Source organism: Choloepus didactylus, chromosome 13 (assembly GCF_015220235.1).
Source record: "Choloepus didactylus isolate mChoDid1 chromosome 13, mChoDid1.pri, whole genome shotgun sequence".
Classification (NCBI taxonomy): domain Eukaryota; kingdom Metazoa; phylum Chordata; class Mammalia; order Pilosa; family Megalonychidae; genus Choloepus; species Choloepus didactylus.
The window spans coordinates 61,669,010-61,686,283 of record NC_051319.1 but is presented as its reverse complement, the minus strand read 5'-3'; the positions used below and the strand labels follow the sequence as shown (position 1 = coordinate 61,686,283).

The window sequence follows — 17,274 nt, the reverse complement described above, 5'->3', positions numbered from 1 at the left end:
GTGTTGTGCCTTTTATTTCCATAGATTCTGACAGTTGTTTTTTCAAACTTTCAATTTCTACCATATGTTCTCCCAGTGTTTTCTTTATATCCTTCATTTCTTTTGTCATATCTTCCCTGAAATCATTGACTTGGTTTTTGAATTGATTTATCATATTTCTTTGAAAATCTTTAATTAAGTGTTTCATTAAAGTGAAACAATATCTCAGTTGTATCTCAATTGAGGTATAAGTTTGTTCTTTGACTAGGACATATCTTCATTTTTCCTAGTGTAGTTTGTAGTTTTCCATTGTCTAGGCATCTGGTTTCCTTAGTTACCCCAATCAGATCATCCCAGACCCAGAATGAGTTCAGGTCTCAGAATGGGGATATATTCAGTTCAAGTTTCCCTGAGGGTATGTCTTAGAAGATTGACAGACTTTCCTGTGAGGCCTCTAGCTACTGTGCTTTTCCTAACCTGCCCAGCAGATGGCATCTGTCAGCCTGTCACTCCCTACTAGTGTAAGGAGGTGTGGTCCCTTTAGCTCTCAGTTTAGGTTGTTTCTGTTTTGACTGTTTTCCCCCAGGCCTTGGGGTCTGAGTTCTGAAAGGAGGGCTGGCACTAGGGCTGGCCCCCACCTCCTTCCTCTTAGGGAAGATACACCCCCTAGGGAGTTATCTTCTGTATTTGAATTGCTCCTTTGTCTCCCTCTTTTAACTTCACCCCTGTCTGGGTCAGAGCCTTGTGAACTGAAAACAACTGAGGCTTTCTCCACTGAGCCACTCAGGTTGAGAGAGATAAAAAGGGAAAGAACACCCTCTTTCAGAGCCAGTCCATGTACCCCCAGTTTCACTCATCAGAGACAGCACCCGGTCTTCTGGGCTCCCTTTACTGGGGCACAGGCATTTTCTGGTTTTCCAAGGTCAGTCATTTATAATAGTCTCTGTATTTTATTTTCATTAACTTTTTTTTCAGTCAGCCCCACCTCCTCTCCAGTGAGTGCAACCTTAAGGTTCTTTGCTGCTTGTTAGGGGTTTGTTTATGATTGTAGCTTGTATTCAGCAGTCCACATTTGTTAATTAAAACCCCGGTTGGAGCTAGGCTGAGCTGTATTCACTTGCTCTGGAAATGCTGCTTTCTCCCACAGCAAGGTCTTGCAGCTCAGCCTGTTGTGGGAGGAGGGGGCTCCTGGCAGGGTTCCGCAGTTTTTACTTACAGTTTTTATGCTGTGACCTCAGCCATTCCACCCAATCATTTTAGTTTGTACAATGTGTGGACAGTCACAGCTGTCCCCCAGCAGTTGTTCCAGATTATTTACTAGCTGTTCCTGGTTGTTTATTTTTTGCTCCATGAGACTAACTGAGTTCCATACCTCTCTATGCCACCATCTTCCATATTTATTTTTAAAGGCTGGTGATCACAAGAAATTTTAAGTCAATACTAAATAGACTTTTCTCTTCCTTTTTCATTTAGCATCATGTATCTAACTTTACTTTGGTGAGCCATTCTCTGGTGATATTTTTTTAAATGTGTGACTATCATCTTCACTATATTAACACTTAGATATAGAAAGCTTTATTCCACATCATTTAATTCCACGTCACTTATTCTTCTAGAATGCTGCTTCTAATAAACCATACCCAGATCATGATCTGTTAAGTTTAGTCTTATACTGTTCTATCAATACACTTTCAAGATTAGTATTATAGAGATAGCTGATCTATTATGCTGTTATATTTGAGTATAGGGCATAGATGTCTATTATGTGTAATCTACTATGCAAATCAATAAGGAATAATGTGTGACATTGGAAAAAACATTAATGTTTAATTACAGTATTCACAGCCCTTTGTTTTCCCTTATTTATAATGGAGATTTTTTTTTGTTGATAACCTGGCAACACTCTCCAAGTGAAACGTAGGAATTTAGAACAATAATCCATAGGCAACTAATGGTCTATATTTAGAGTACAGTATGATTCATATAATAAAGTTGTTTTCCAAAAATCATATTACTGGAGTATAATGAATGTGTGTGTGTGTGCATATATATATATATATACATATATATATATATATACACAGAGAAAGAGAGAGAGAGAGAGCAAGAGAGAGAAAGGAGGGGGGAGATAAGATATGAACAAATAAATGTAGTATATATTTGGGATTCTACAATTTAGAGACCCCAAATATTAACAGTCCTTTTTGGAAAATATCACTAATATCTGATTTCTTGGGTTACCAATCTTCATGGTATGTCACTGTATACCTGGCTTATTCAGACAGACTCCAAAGGGGTGCTTCAGCCCCATTTCTCATCATTCCAAAGTGTATCCTACCACATTATTCTCCTTCCAAATATTCAAAAAGTTCTCACTGCTTTCAAGATAGAGTCCATATTTCTTTACCAAGCATTTAAAATTTTTTACAAAGAAGTTAATATGTATATGTTCTCCTATGTGCAACATTCCTTTGAAGACTTCGATTAACATGATCTTATCATCATTCTTCCAATATTGCCATGTATTTCTCCATTTCTTAGGCCCTCAGAAAATCACTCCTAAGTCCAAATCCACCTTTTAAGACTTATCTCACATCTGATCTCCTGAACGCCTCCTGACTCCTCACCCTCATCTACTCTCCAATCTTGTGGCATTCATGCTCCATGCAGCTCCCATCACTTGGAGTGATTTGTATGCAGGTAAGTCTTAGCTGTCATATGGTACTGAGTTCCTTGATCACTTTATATTTTCTTGTAACCCTTCCTTTCACCATACCTAGCACAGACTTATGTGTCATCAAAATTTTCATCAAAAATGATACATTTTTGGAGGTAAAACTAATTTTTAAAAAATCACATTATTTTTCTATCAAACTGATTCTCATCAATGTCAGTTCTTTGCTTTTAGAAAGTCAATCACTTCTTATTAGACCTAAAATCATTTTCATTTATTCTTTCTTTCTCCAATCTTGTCAAATATCATTTTATGTTCAGAAATTCTAAAATGATCCAGTTAACTGAGGGTGGCATGTTTTGTTACGAGTTATTGAAGTAGAAACTGAAGCAATCTGGGAGAAAGGGTGTTGTTACCTGTCTTGATTAAGTAGGAAATGAACTGCAGCTAAAATTAAATATTGGCTGTCAGCTCAAAGTGCATCCACGTTATGCAGCTAACAAAGAACGTAAGAACAAAACTCTGATTCAAAGAGCAAAATGCTGGCTGAGCTGAACTGCCCAGTCTAAAAGCTCAAAGTTGATCATAGACACACACATAAACATACATGCACACATACACATGCACACATACACACTTAACAAAATAACAAGCACTTATGAATTCATGTAACATCCTATTCATGACCTAATCCCAAAGTGTTACTCCAAGCCAATTTTACACTTTTTTTTACATTAGTTCTTTTGATGTAAATTTTTTTCATCTCCTCTTACTAAATTATTTCTACACAAGCCCAGAAGTAAGTGTAAAATGTGAAAATAACACATTGAATATAAATCTGACGTGATCTTTTCTTTTCAAAAACATAGTCCAAAGACATTTTTATGATTTGTGCAGATATGTATCATGCTAGATCACAAACTAGCAAAAAATATCTCTAATATAATTGTTCTAACTGGGAAAATGATTATGTCATAGTAATAATAACAGATACAAATACAAAGAGAAGAACTATAATTTGTCTAGTAGAGACCTACCTGGTGCTGTAGTATACAACTTTGCCCATTAAAACAGCATAAATTCAGAAAGAACATTAACATTCCTTTCTCCAAATTCAGAAGAGATGTTTCTGAGGCAATGGTGAAGAAATTTTTAAGAGAATAAAATCCCAACCATATTAGCATTCTTACTACCTTTCATGTTCACAGAGAATAACATTATTCTCTAAGTTCTGAATGTGATGACAACATAAAATTCCTTAGACTCAAAAGTTTACTTAACTGACTACTGAAAGGAACAAATTATATATGAGGAAAACTAATAAACACACACATATACACAGATACACATACGTACACGAGTGTGAAAAATGAATGCTGTATGTATAATATTCATCAGTTTTTGTATACTGTTACTTTTATTTGGAGGTTACAAGAATATAAATTTATAAAATAGGGGCTAAAAATGTGTATAATGCAATCACCTTGAACTTCCCTTAAGCTTCCCAAAGAGAAGCATGTAAATGAATTGATGTTAACCATAAAGCAATCAGCTTGCATTTAGGGGCTGTGATGCACAACAAATATATATGGGTCAACAACAAAAGGTAAGTCAGCATGGAGAAATGCACACACACTGAGAAACACACCAGGACTGAGACAGTTACTGAGGATTAGGATAAAGAGTCTAGCCACCCACCTACCTTCACCCCCAAATTTTAGGATTACTGAGTGGAATGGTGTATAAATTGCCCACACTGAAAAAAAATTGCTCTTTCTTTCTCTCTTTCACTCTAAGTTGTAACTTAACATGCAAATGGCTTGAGCATTACCAGACTGAGAAAAGAAAAAGCACTGAAAATGTACAGTGCATTGCCGAATAAAAGGTAAGTCCTTGGGCTAACACACTAAATTTTAAACTTTTATTTCAATTGATGCTGGACCATTTCTCCTGAATTGTGCTCATTCTTATTTATATCTAAATACTATCATTAGTTAATTAGGCAATATTGATTAACAACCTGATGAATGGATTCCAAGTTGATTTTATACTTGCAGCTACACTGCCTCTAATAGAACATATCACTTTTTGACATGTTCACTGCCACCTACTTGAGTCCAGAAGGTATATGTAGATGACTAAGTTAGATAAACTAAGGGTTAGGACTGCCATTCTCATAGAAAATGTATGATTTTCTAGATGTGCATATTTAGAAATTTAAACACAGGTATGCTTTGAAGACGGTGCATTTTAAGTACCTTGATTCATGGAGAAGTGGAATCCTCTTCAAGAATTAAGGGCAAAAAACTTTGACAGACTTCCAGAGAGGGGTATACATGTACATTGTTGGATGTAGTTAGGGGTTCTGAATCCAAAAATTAAATCATCCTATTCGAAATCTTTAAAAAGTGTTCATAGAGCAATAATATAAAACTGTAGGATGGCTATTAAACCCCAGTTCAACATGTTATTTTTAAGAAATTGCAAGAATGTAAGACAGTATTGTTCTGCTTTGAGGCCATTTTTACTTTATAGTTTTTCATTTATTTTTAAGAAGTTCAATTCTTTCATTTAACAATTGTGTAATAACAATAATAGAAAACACTTTTGTTACTTCAGACATGCCCAGCACTGTACAAATAACTCTTTTAATCTTCACAAATAACCTATTAAGCTGCTATTAGTATCATTCAGATATTAAAGATAGGCAAACTGAGGCACAGGTGGTTAAGAGAATCTTTTGGAAGTGAAAAAAACAGTAAAGCTATTTGTGGCGGGGGAGATTGATTCACCTTCACCTGTACAGATCCCTAGCTGACCCGAGTGGGAAGCCAGGAAGGCAAAGCAATAAAACATGAATGGAAGAGCGAATTATTTGGTCACTGAAGAAGAGATCAATCTTACCAGAGGACCTACAGGGCTGGGCTTCAACATCGTCGGTGGGACAGATCAGCAGTATGTCTCCAATGACAGTGGCATCTTCGTCAGCCGCATCAAAGAGAATGGGGCTGCGGCCTTGGATGGGCGGCTCCAGGAGGGTAATAAGATCCTCTCGGTGAACGGCCATGACTTAAAGAATCTGCTGCACCAGGATGCTGTAGACCTCTTTCGTAATGCAGGCTATGCTGTGTCCCTGAGAGTGCAGCACAGGGTGCAGAATGGACCTGTAGGACGCCGAAGTGAAGGAGAGCCAAGTGGCATCCCCATAGCCATGATGCTAGTGCCAGTGTTTGCCCTCACTGTGGTAGCAGCCTGGGCCTTCATGAAATACCGACAACAACTTTGACAAGCTCGCTTTCCTCCAGTGCCCCTGATGAAGATACATTTCTCTCTTTCTGTCATCCTCCTCCCTTAAATCCTCCCGTATCTTTCCCTCTCTCTGCATAGCCAACACATGATTTAAAGTGACTGATACCCACCCAGAACTGGCTATTCTAAATCTGCTTGAAATCCTCAGATCCTAATGGAGAGTAAAGGTATTGTTTGAAGAAAAGCCAAGAAAAGACTTGCTGAGAACAAATGAAGAGTTATATTTTTTACCAGGGCCACCAATAGAAGTTCAGCTACCACCCAAAGAAAGCAAAGTCCAGTCTTCCCATCACCATGGATGATGACTTTTTTCTTAGCTGACATTCCTCAAAAGCCAGCTGTATGAGATGAGAAGAGAGGATTTTTTTTTAGTGATCTTTCTTGGGAAGTTTTTGTGGCCTTTTAAAATTTCTTTCAACTGCACACCTGGGTGCCTATGTCAAACACAAGAGAATAAGAAAGGGAACATTCTCACTTTCTTAAAAAAGTGAATACATATATATATATATATATATATATATATATATAATATGTATATTTGAATGTATATTCACATGTGATAATAGTGATGCTTTATGAAGCATTAAAAAAATGAGTAAGCTCCTCTACTTTCTAGATTTCATTAGGGATGATCGTAATTGAAGAATTTGAAGAGATTTATAGAGCATTTATAGTAGGAGTGAGGGCGTGACCCTTAAAGAAGATGCCCAATATGAGTCATTGAAAAAAAAAAACTGAAGCAACTAACAAAAATCTTGAATGAATAATATTTCTTCTCATAATAACTAATGGTGAAGTTGAAGTAAATTGCCATAATCCAGCTCTGCTTAAGTCAGATCCATTCAAAAAACTTTGAACTATAAAGAAAAACTACCAATCTTTGGGCTACCCTGGTCACCTCTTTGATCCTGTTAAAGGATCAGGTGGAATGATTATAGTCAGGGCTGTGGTGATAGCACCAAACCAAGCCAGCAAAAAAATTCTAAAACGGAAAAAAATAGTTCCTCTAAGGTGGCATCACAACCCTCTCATGTTACCTATGAGTATTTTTGATTTCTGGTAACAGGCAAAACCTGAAAAGGGTGGGCATGAAATCAGTTCTGTTTTTCAATTAAGATAAGACGGCCTGGATTGCTAGGTTTTTTTTTGTTATGTTTTGTTGTTTTTTTTGAAAGGTTCTAAACACTGGTTATGGCTTTAATTAATAAACAGTTTTGCAGGGAAGGTGGAAAAATAATTTTGTTTTAAGGGATAGAGGAGTTTGGTGGGTTTTTCAAAGGGAAGGCATGGGAGAAGGAGGATATGGGTAGAGAGATGCTAGGGATTGGGGAATACTAGGGATGTTAGTGAGATGGGAACCATCCTGTTCATGTGGTATATTCTCCAAATATGCTGGCCAGATTGTAGGCCATGTGTAATCTTGATAGGAAGATTATGAGGACTTTACCTCAGGCAGTCGGTTGTATCCAGTTTTTAACATAAGAGGCTCTAATAATTATTTTGCAAAGGTTGATTAGACATCTGTTTTGTCAAGGCACTTTACAAAGAAATAAAATACATGGCCTCCATCTGAAAGGGCCTTAAAGTGCAGTGTTGAATTTATATTGCAAGCAGCAAAAGAGAAAAGTTACTTAGCATTGGGGCAATTGAGAAAGTTCCATGGAGGAAGGGAACAAGTGAAAGACCCTTGAGGGGCTTACAATCTAGTTAAGAGAACTTATAAATAGGTGAAAAGTTAAAAGTATATCATTAGGTTAAGTAGCAGTTAAAAACAATAAAAGAAACACTACCATGTAGAACACAATACAGCAACAAAGATTTACAGACAGCCATCACATTTTTTTTTTTTAGTAATTCAGAAAAATAAAGCTGTCATGGTGGCATCAGGCTAGAGTAGAAAAGGAAGGTTTTTAAAAATAAAATTCTCAGTAAGACCTTGCCTCTTGGTTAACCATTGGGATATGGAGAAACTTGCTGTAAACAATCCTGACATAAACGATTGCCCTTAGACCTAAAAAAAAAAAAAAAAAAAAAAAAAAAGCTATTTGTGGCTACCCAGCTTTCTGAGGCCCACAAAAATAGCTCTAACTATGAAGAAGTAATTTCAAAATTAAATAAAGCAATGGTAGGGGATTAGGAAATAAAAGGAAATCAATCATTTTTATTAATGAATTAGTAGAATCTGCCCCTCACCTACATGTACACATAATTTTAAGTATGGGAAGCTATAAGTTGAACTAAAATGAATGTTACTTTTATGTATATTTTTATGTATTTAAGCTGTAGGAAAAAACACTTTATTTGGTAAAATGCTCCATAATTTTTTTTTCAAACCAGGGGATGCATTGAAAACACTGAAAAATCAACAGAGAGAAAAAAATAAAAGAACTGATAGAAATATCTTGACAGAACCCTTTTAACCAGCTTAGGAAAATGTGGGGAGGCTACATAATCAGACTGGATTCAAAAGGTTCTCTAGTAATTACAGTTTGAAAGCAACGGTTGTTTTCCAGTGGCATAATAACAAAGTTTCTGAGCTGATAATTTGCAAGAGGGCTGAGCATAGGTCTCATGTTGTTCGTGATTATAAACCCTCTTGAACTACCATGTGAGAAATTGCAATAATTTTCAGCAATACAGGTAAAAATTTAGCACAGGTTCTATAATGAATGGGACAGATTCAGGGAACAGTAGGACCAAAGGTTATTATGAACCCATACACATTAATATGGTACAATATATTAACTCAGTGAGCATTCAAATGGAATTGGATTTCTCTATTCATAGCATAATGTGCTTTCATTTATAGCCTTGCCTTTCTGTGGAAATTAAGACTGTACACAGCTGCTCTATGCATTTGTGTTTCAATGTGCTAGGGCACAAAAAGAGTCCTACCAAAGGAGTAGATATATGCCAATTGCATTTACCTGTCTCTTCTATTAGTGATGCAACTCCAGTAGGGTGCTGATAAATGTTTATCAACCAACTCACCAGAAGAGAGCCCTGATTTTCACTTTGTCAAATTTCATGGTGTAAACATTCTGCTATGACTGATTTCAAGCTAACAATACGATGTCATTGAAAGTGGAGTTGGAAAATCACCTGCGCACAATTGGTTTTAACCAGCCAGTGCAAGCTAGACCTAGCACAACCTTCTGGGAGCAGCAAACCCTAAGTTTCTTAAGAACAGAGCTCCCAGGTCATTATATTCAGGGCTTCATAAATAGCTTAAAAGCATTTGAAAAATATTTATGAAGATTACTCATGTATGATTCTTGGTCTCTGTATTCAGGCATTTATAATACATTTTAGTTTGCTATATTTTTTCTTCCTTTATTAGAGAAGTTATGGGTTTACAGAACAATCATGCATAAAATACAGTATTCTCGAATACTGCCCTATTATCAATACCTTGCTTTGGTGTGGAACATTTGTTACAAATGATGATAGCACATTTTTATAATTGTACATTAATTATAGTCTATATTCATACAGTGTAGTTCCATGGATTTTTAAAATTTTTTTATTCTATTAACCCTATAGACAATCTATACAAAAATCTACTATACACATACATCTTTATATTTTCAAAGGAAATAATCTATCAGATGCATGTACATGGCTTCTAGATAGATACTGTGATGGCTGAATTATAAGGCTTATCTTTCATCCCAACTTTTCTACTTATCTTGTGAAGCCTAAATGCCATATTTTAAACATGTGGCTAAATGGCTCACATTTAATGCTACGCTGTACTAGTCTATAATTTATGTCTTAATGACACCCCCAAAATACATGAAAGATAAAAGGATTAATGCTAATCTCTATATGGCAGTTTTCAGTCTTAATTGGGATATGGATAAGTGAGTCTAGAGGCAAAGAAAAGAGTAGAGGATTCTTGGCTAGGTTAAGATGGGAAGTCAAACATATAATAATCCTAGAAAGAACATCTCAGGGTTAAAAAAAATAGTTTTGTTTTTCATATAAATGAAGTATAATTTGGACTCTATTTGGTAAATCCATTAGACATTTACATCTCACTTTTTTATTCTTTCCTTCGTAAACTCAATATGCCCATGGCTTCCATTATCCCAAACTGCCCCAGCTCTCTTTATTCATTAGTTGCCATTTCTTCCTTATCTCCTTCCTGGGCCCTGTATCTTAGCCTAGTCTTTGAAAAGCCAGTCTTTCCAAAGGATTCTTTCTTCAAGAATAGTTCTTTTCTTTGTGCGCCCTCATTGGCTGATTTTTGCATACTCTTATAATTTCCATAGCCTTCATACAAATGGCATTCAAATATATGTCTTCAGCCCAGAAATTCCCCCAAGCTTCAGATTCTTCTACCTGTCTTTTAGGTGGAAACCTAATTATGGATATTCCACAAGCCCCTCAAGTCAGGTATAACCTTAAATGATTGTACCATCTTCACACTAAAAGCTGTTGTGCCTCTTGAATTTTCTACCTCAGTTAGATATACCATGTTTAAATCTGTTACCTCCCATAGAAGCCTGAGAACCCATCCTTTAGAGAGCTTACAGGATGATCTACCTGAAATACATGTCTCCGAACAATTCTCCTGCACCAAATATTTCACTGTCTCCATTACAGTGGTATTTTCTGTCTATTGTAAAGGAGTAAAATCATATAAAACAATGGTATGTTACTCAAAATCCTCAAAACATTAGTTAGAATATATGAAGGAAATAAAAATTGTTCTGGTTGGAAACTTACACTAGAGTTTTGGGTTAGAAATGGGAGCTATAGGATAAAGCCTCATCTATATGGACTCTCCTTCACTTCCGTGGCAGTTCTGTAATATTCTGAGGAGCCCGTATGGGACTAAACAGATGAGGTTGAAAGCCACTGTCTACTGGACAAAGGTGATTTCTTGGCGTGGCATGCAAAGCCTTCCATGATATACTTCTGCTCCCCACCTTACCATTCACATTCCAGCAATATCAAACTGATGGCAGTTCTCCCAAATATCATGTTGTTTCTCATTTCCTGTTTTTGATCATGCAACCCCTTTTCCCATAACTCTATTTCAGTCTATTCACACATATCATTTAGCTATTTAATCAACTTTAAGAATTAAATCAGATGACTTTTCATTCACTCATTAATTGAGTCAAACATACACATGAGAAATAAATAACATACCTGCTGTCATGGAACTTATAATCTTGTGCAGAGAGATGGCAAGAGACAATAAACAAAAAATACACAAATCCTGGTTAATGGAGAACTGCTTAAATCAATCTTATTAGTGCCATGTTAACTGCTTAATAGATGATCAATAAACCATTAGTGAGTAACTTTTAGTTGCTATGTGCTGTGCTAGATGCTTTTACGTATCAGCTCATTTTAATTCCCAAAAGTATACATTATGAAGAAATTATTATTCTGCCACTTTTGAGGAAAAACCAGCTCAGAAACTTACCAATTTCCTTATTGCAACACAGCTGGAGAGTGACAAAATCTGAATACAAATGTAGAAATGTCTGATTTCAGAAGTCATCTGTAATAATATTGTTCTCCTGGTTCTATAAGAAAAAAAATTGAGCCCATACTTATCTCAAGTTAATTCAAATGTTCCAATTATTCAGCCTTGGATGGATTTTTTGAAATTCTAGGAAGCTTAGAGGAAGTTTTACAGTGAAGCATCTTATAATTCAAAATGATTTAATCATGAGTAGTGAATCTGCAAAATATGCTGTTAGAACCCCACTGATTTCAGCAATAAGAGAGAACATTCTCCTGAAGCATCTGTTGGAAAGAAATGGCTTAAGGGAAGTAGGGGAAGAGCATGAATGGTATACTAAATACCTGGTATTTAAGGCGTTCTTTGCTATATAAGCACCAGATTAAAACTGCAGTTATTAATTTTGAAAATGCTTATAGCTTTGCCATAAGAGTCTCAAACACAGATTGTGTAGGCTCTAGTCATGATCACTGATACATGAGTTGATAATAATCAGTGATTGCTACAAGAATATAGCAAGACTAAATAGAAGAAACATTACCAAAAATAAGGCTCTTGGGTGCCTGGACTGCAGAAAAACACTCCATCCAGTTTGACAAACACATAAGCGTTTCCCTGTTGAGTCTGCGTAAATGTTCTTGAGCCAGCCAACATGAATTCCCAAGAGAAAACAAAACAGCCAAGCTCAAGTTCATATTTGATTCCAAATTATTCCCTTTCATTTATGGCTAAAATATGGAGATAATATGGAAATTTGGTATAATCGAGACAGGAATGGTTTGCTATCAACAGAGAACTATCCCCTAAAGATCACTTCCTGACTTATTAAAAATTTATTTCAAAAACTGTCTCTGCTGGGAAACAGAGGAAATATCATTTACTGTCTCTGTGTCTCATTTTTAATATGCAAAATGCTTTCAAGCTCCTGTATAAAAGGGTCATTTGGAAAAAAAGTAAAGTTCTTATGATTATTACCTCATAATATTGTAGCACATTTAAATACTTAAAATACTTACTTTGTTTAAGATCAGAGAATGCTGTTTTACCAGTTTTTAATTTTGAGGAGATATCATTTATCTATTTTTTTCTATTGTTGCTTGTGTGGTCTAAGAAATCTTTGCCTAGCACAAGGTCCTGAAGAGGCTTCCCTTTGTTTTCTTCTAGGAGTTTGATGGGTCTAGCTCTTATATTAAGGTCTTTGGCCCATTTTGACTTGGTTTTCGTATATGGTGTGGGATAGGGATCCTCCTCCTCCTTTTTTTTTTTTTTTTTTTTTTGGCAAATAGCGATCCAATTTAACCAGCACTATTTGTTGAAGAGACTATTCTTTCCCATTTGAATGGTCATTGCCACCTTGTCAAAATTCAGTTGGCCATAAACGTAAGGGTTGATTTCTTTGCTCTCAATTCTCTTCCATTGTGAATCACCACATTTTAATCCTCCATTGAATTGATATTTTATAATTTACTTTATCAGTTTTGTTTTGGACATTTGCATTATTTTCAGTTTTTTTCTGTGTTGTTAATACCTATTGTTATAACCTCTAAGAGATGTATTTAAAATTATCTTAATGACTAAATATATATATGTATATATACATATATTTAAAAACTTCTAGAAGACCCTAATAGTAAACTTTCTTCTTTCTTGCATCTGAATATTTTAACACGTATAAACATCTAGAGCTTACTTTGATATGGATACAAGAAACATGCAGCAACAATGATTTTTAAAACAATGTCAAATCCATTGCGTACCTTCACAGTAATTCTGCAAAGCAGATATTATTATTCTCATTTTACAGATGATGTTGAAAGTTTTTAAGCAATATTCTCATGATTTGTTACAGTGTTGTCTGCCGGGTGGTGTGGGTGAGAGAGATCAAAGAAAAATAATACAACCTCCCAACAAAGAAGAGCCCAGGACAAGATGGCTTCATTCATGAATTTTACCAAACATTCCAAGAAGAATTAATACCAATTCTGCTCAATCACTTCCAAAAAATTTGAAGAGGAGAAAACTCTTCCTAAATTATTCTATGAGGCCAACATTACCATAATACCAAAGCCAAATAAAGATACCAGAAATAAAGAGACCAATATCACTTATGAATATAGACGCAGGCATCTTTAACCAAATACCAGTGCATCGAATCTAACAGCACATTAAAAGAATTATACACAATAATTAATGTAATACAGCACATTAATAGGATGGAAAAAACATACATGATTATCTTAATTGATGCATGAAAGGCATTTGACAAAACCCAGTGGATCTTCTTGATAAAAACACTTAGAAAACTAGGAATAGAAGGAAACTCCCTCAACCTGATAATGGGCGTATATGAAAAACCCATCACTGACATCATACTCGATGGTGAAAAACTGAAAACTTTCCCTCTAAGGTGAGGAATAAGCAAGTGTGCCCAATATCAGAACTTTTATTCAACAACATTCTAGAAGTTCTAGTCCAAGCAATTAGGCAAGAAAGAGAAATAAAAGGCATCCAAATCAGAAAGGAAGAAGTAAAACTTTCACTATTTGCAAATACATGATCTAATATATAGGAAATCCTGAAAAATTCGCAACAAAATTACTAGAGCTAATAAACAACATCAGTAAAGTACAAGAACACATGCAAAAATCAATGGTATTTCTATACACCAGCAATGAACAATCTGAAGATGAAATCAAGAAAAAAATCCATTAATAATGCAATCAAATATCTAGGATTAACTTAATTTAAAAGACATATAAATTGAGGGCTACAAAATATTGCTAAAAGAAATTTAAAAAAAGACCTAAATAAAGGAAAGGACAGTCCATGTTCATGGATTGGAGCACTAAATATTGTATAGAGATGAATTCTATCTAAAACAATTTACAGAGTCAATGCAACCCCAATCAAAATTCTAACAGCCTTCTTGGCAGAAATGTAAAAGCCAATCATCAAATTTACATGGAAGGGTAAGGGGCCCTGAATAGCTAAAGTCATCTTGAAAAAGAAGAATGAGGTTGGAGGAGTCACACTTCCTGATTTTTAAACTTATTACAAAATGACATACATCAAAATAGCATATTACTGGCCCAAGGACAGATATATAGACCAATGGAAATGAATCGAGACTTCAGAAATAAACCTTCACATCTATGACCAGCTGATGGTTCACAAGGGTGCCAAGTCCTCTGAATAGGGGAAGAATAATCTCTTTAACTAAGGCTCTGGGAAAGCTGGGTATAAATATGCCAGAAAATGAAAGTAGACCCTTTCTTCACACCATATACAAAAATTAACTTGAAGTGGATCAAAGACCTAAATTTAAGAGCCAAAACTATAAAACTCTTAGAAGAAAACATAGAAAAGAATCTTCAGGACCTTATGTTAAGCAATGGTTTCTTAGACTTGACACCCAAAGCGCAAGCAACAAGAGAAAAATATAGATACACAGGACTTCACCAAAATTAAAAACATTGGTGGATCAAAAGTCTTCATCATGGAAGTAAAAAGGTAACCTACAGAAAATATTTAGAAACCGCATATCTGATAAGAGTTTCATAAACAGAAAATATAAAGAAATCTTGCAACTTAACAACAAAAATACAAATCCAATTAAAAAAATTGGCAAAAGACTTGAATAGACATTTCTTCAAAGAAGATACACAGATGGCCAATAAGCACATTGAAAGATGCTTAATATCATTAGCTATTAAGGAAATACAAATCAAAACTATAATGAGATACCATTTCACACACACTAGAAAGGCTACTATTCAAAAATGGACAATAAGAACTGTTGGAGAGGATGTGGAGTAAAAGGTGCACTCATACCTCAGTGGTGGGAATGTTAAATGGTACAGTTGCTGTGGAAAACAGTTTGGTAATTCCTCAGGAAGTTAAGTATACAATGATCATATGACCCAGAAATCCCACTTCTAGAAATATACCCAAAAGAATTGAAAGCAGAATTTCACACCAATGTTCATAGCAGTATTTTTCATGACTGCCAAAAGATAAAAGCAACTTAAGTGTTCATCAATAGATGAATGGATAAACACATGTAGTATATATATATATACAAAGGAATATTATTCACCTGTAAAGAAGAATGAAGTTCTGATGTATGCTACAACATGGGTGAATCAATGTCATCATCATCATGCTGAGGGAAACAAGCCAGACACAAAAGAAAAACTATTTTATGATCTCACTGATATGAATTAATTAGAATGTGCGAATTCATAAAGTCAAAAACTAGAATACAGGTTACTGGGGCTGAAGTGGAGGCAGGTAACGGGAGTTAATGCTTAACTGATTTCTATTTGGAGAGATGGAAAGGTATTGGCAACTGACGGTGGTGATGGTAGTGTAACATTGTGAATGTAATTAACATCACTGTATTATATATTTGAATGTGGTTAAATGTGGTAATTTTAGGTTTTGTATACATTACATTTTTTTAAAAAAGCATTTGAAAAAAGACAACCCATAGGAGTGTATAGCAGAAACAGTGAACTCTAATGTAAACTATTTTTGGGGGGGTTGCTGAAGCTGATGAAATGTAGTATACCAGAAACGGTTTGGCTTTTACAATAGGGGTTTATTAATTTACAAACTTACATTTCTGAGGCCATCAAAACGTCCAAATCAAGGCAACAGCAGGAGAACATCTTCTTCATGAAGAAAGACTGCTGGTGATCTGAGACTCCTCTGTCACATGGGAAGGTACATGGTGATGTCTGCTGGCCCTTCTCTCCTGGGTTTCCTTGCTTCAGCTTCTGACTTCTGTGGCTTCTCTCTCTCTCTCAGTTTCTCTGGGGTTTTTTTCTGTGTTTCTCTTCTTTCTCTCTTAACTTCTCTGTTTTTTTTTTTTTTTTTTTTTTTTTTCTGTCATTTATCCTCAAAGGACTCCAGTAAGAGGATTAAGAACCACCTTGAATGAGGTGGGTCACATCTCAATTGAAATAACCTAATCAAAAGGTCCCACCTACAATAGGTTTACACCCACAGGAATGAATTAAAAGAACATGATCTTTTCTGGAGTATATGCAGCATCAAATTATCACACTATGGACTATATATAATAGTATAATTATAATAATCTTGTTTCATCAATCGTAACAAAGGTGCCACACTAAAACAAAGTGTTATTAATAGGGAGAACTGTGGGCATCAGTAGGGTATGTGGGAACTCGCTATTTTCTGCATGATTTTTCTGTAAACCTACAACTTCTCTAATAAAAAAAAATTAGAAACATAACACAGATTTGTGGAGAGGACACTGAATTCGGTCTTGGACATACTGGGTTTATGTGTCTGCAGGACACCGAGATGGAACTCTGTAATAGGCAGATGAGCACTCTGCTGAAGATACCACTCAGACAGTCCTCTGCTTATAAATCATGGTTGAAGCCATGGAGCTGAAAGGGATGGCCCTGGTAAAGTGTTCTACATGTAAGACAAAGAGAGGCAAGCACAGAATCTTGGAGTAGATACACTTAGCAAGAGTAAGAAAGAGAACTCAGAAAAGAGAGAAGAAAATTAAAAGGAAATATATAGGTAACCGATGTCATAAAAATCAAGGAAAGAGAAAGTTTCAAGGAGAGAATGGTGATTATTCAGCAATGGCCTTGATAAAAGGGGGTTTCAGGGGTGTTCAGGAGCTGAAGAGGGATTTTAATGGTTTGACATGCCACTGCCCTGTTTATTGGGAAGGAATGTTTTATAGGATCAGTATGGAAGTGGGAAGAACATTTGCTGCTCTTCTGTAACTCCATAACAAAGCTTCTGCACGGGTGTGTGTGGGTCAGTCAGCTTGCCATGAGATATT

At 35.5% G+C, this 17,274-nt stretch overlaps 2 protein-coding genes across 2 annotated transcripts in view; one reads left to right on the top strand and one right to left on the bottom strand.

Moving 5' to 3' along the window:
• Positions 1-5,436: 5,436 nt before the first annotated feature.
• On the top strand, positions 5,437-6,073 carry LOC119508119 (synaptojanin-2-binding protein-like). Its single transcript, XM_037801594.1, has one exon. The coding sequence runs from the start codon at positions 5,508-5,510 to the stop codon at positions 5,937-5,939; it is 432 nt and encodes a 143-aa protein (XP_037657522.1). The 5' UTR covers positions 5,437-5,507; the 3' UTR covers positions 5,940-6,073.
• A 5,334-nt stretch (positions 6,074-11,407) lies between these two features.
• PRR16 (proline rich 16) overlaps positions 11,408-17,274 on the bottom strand; it is a 245,662-nt gene continuing 239,795 nt past the window's right edge. The window contains exon 3 of the transcript XR_005211488.1: positions 11,408-11,505. The gene's annotated coding sequence lies outside the window, so the exon portion shown is untranslated. The remainder of the gene's footprint in view (positions 11,506-17,274) is intronic.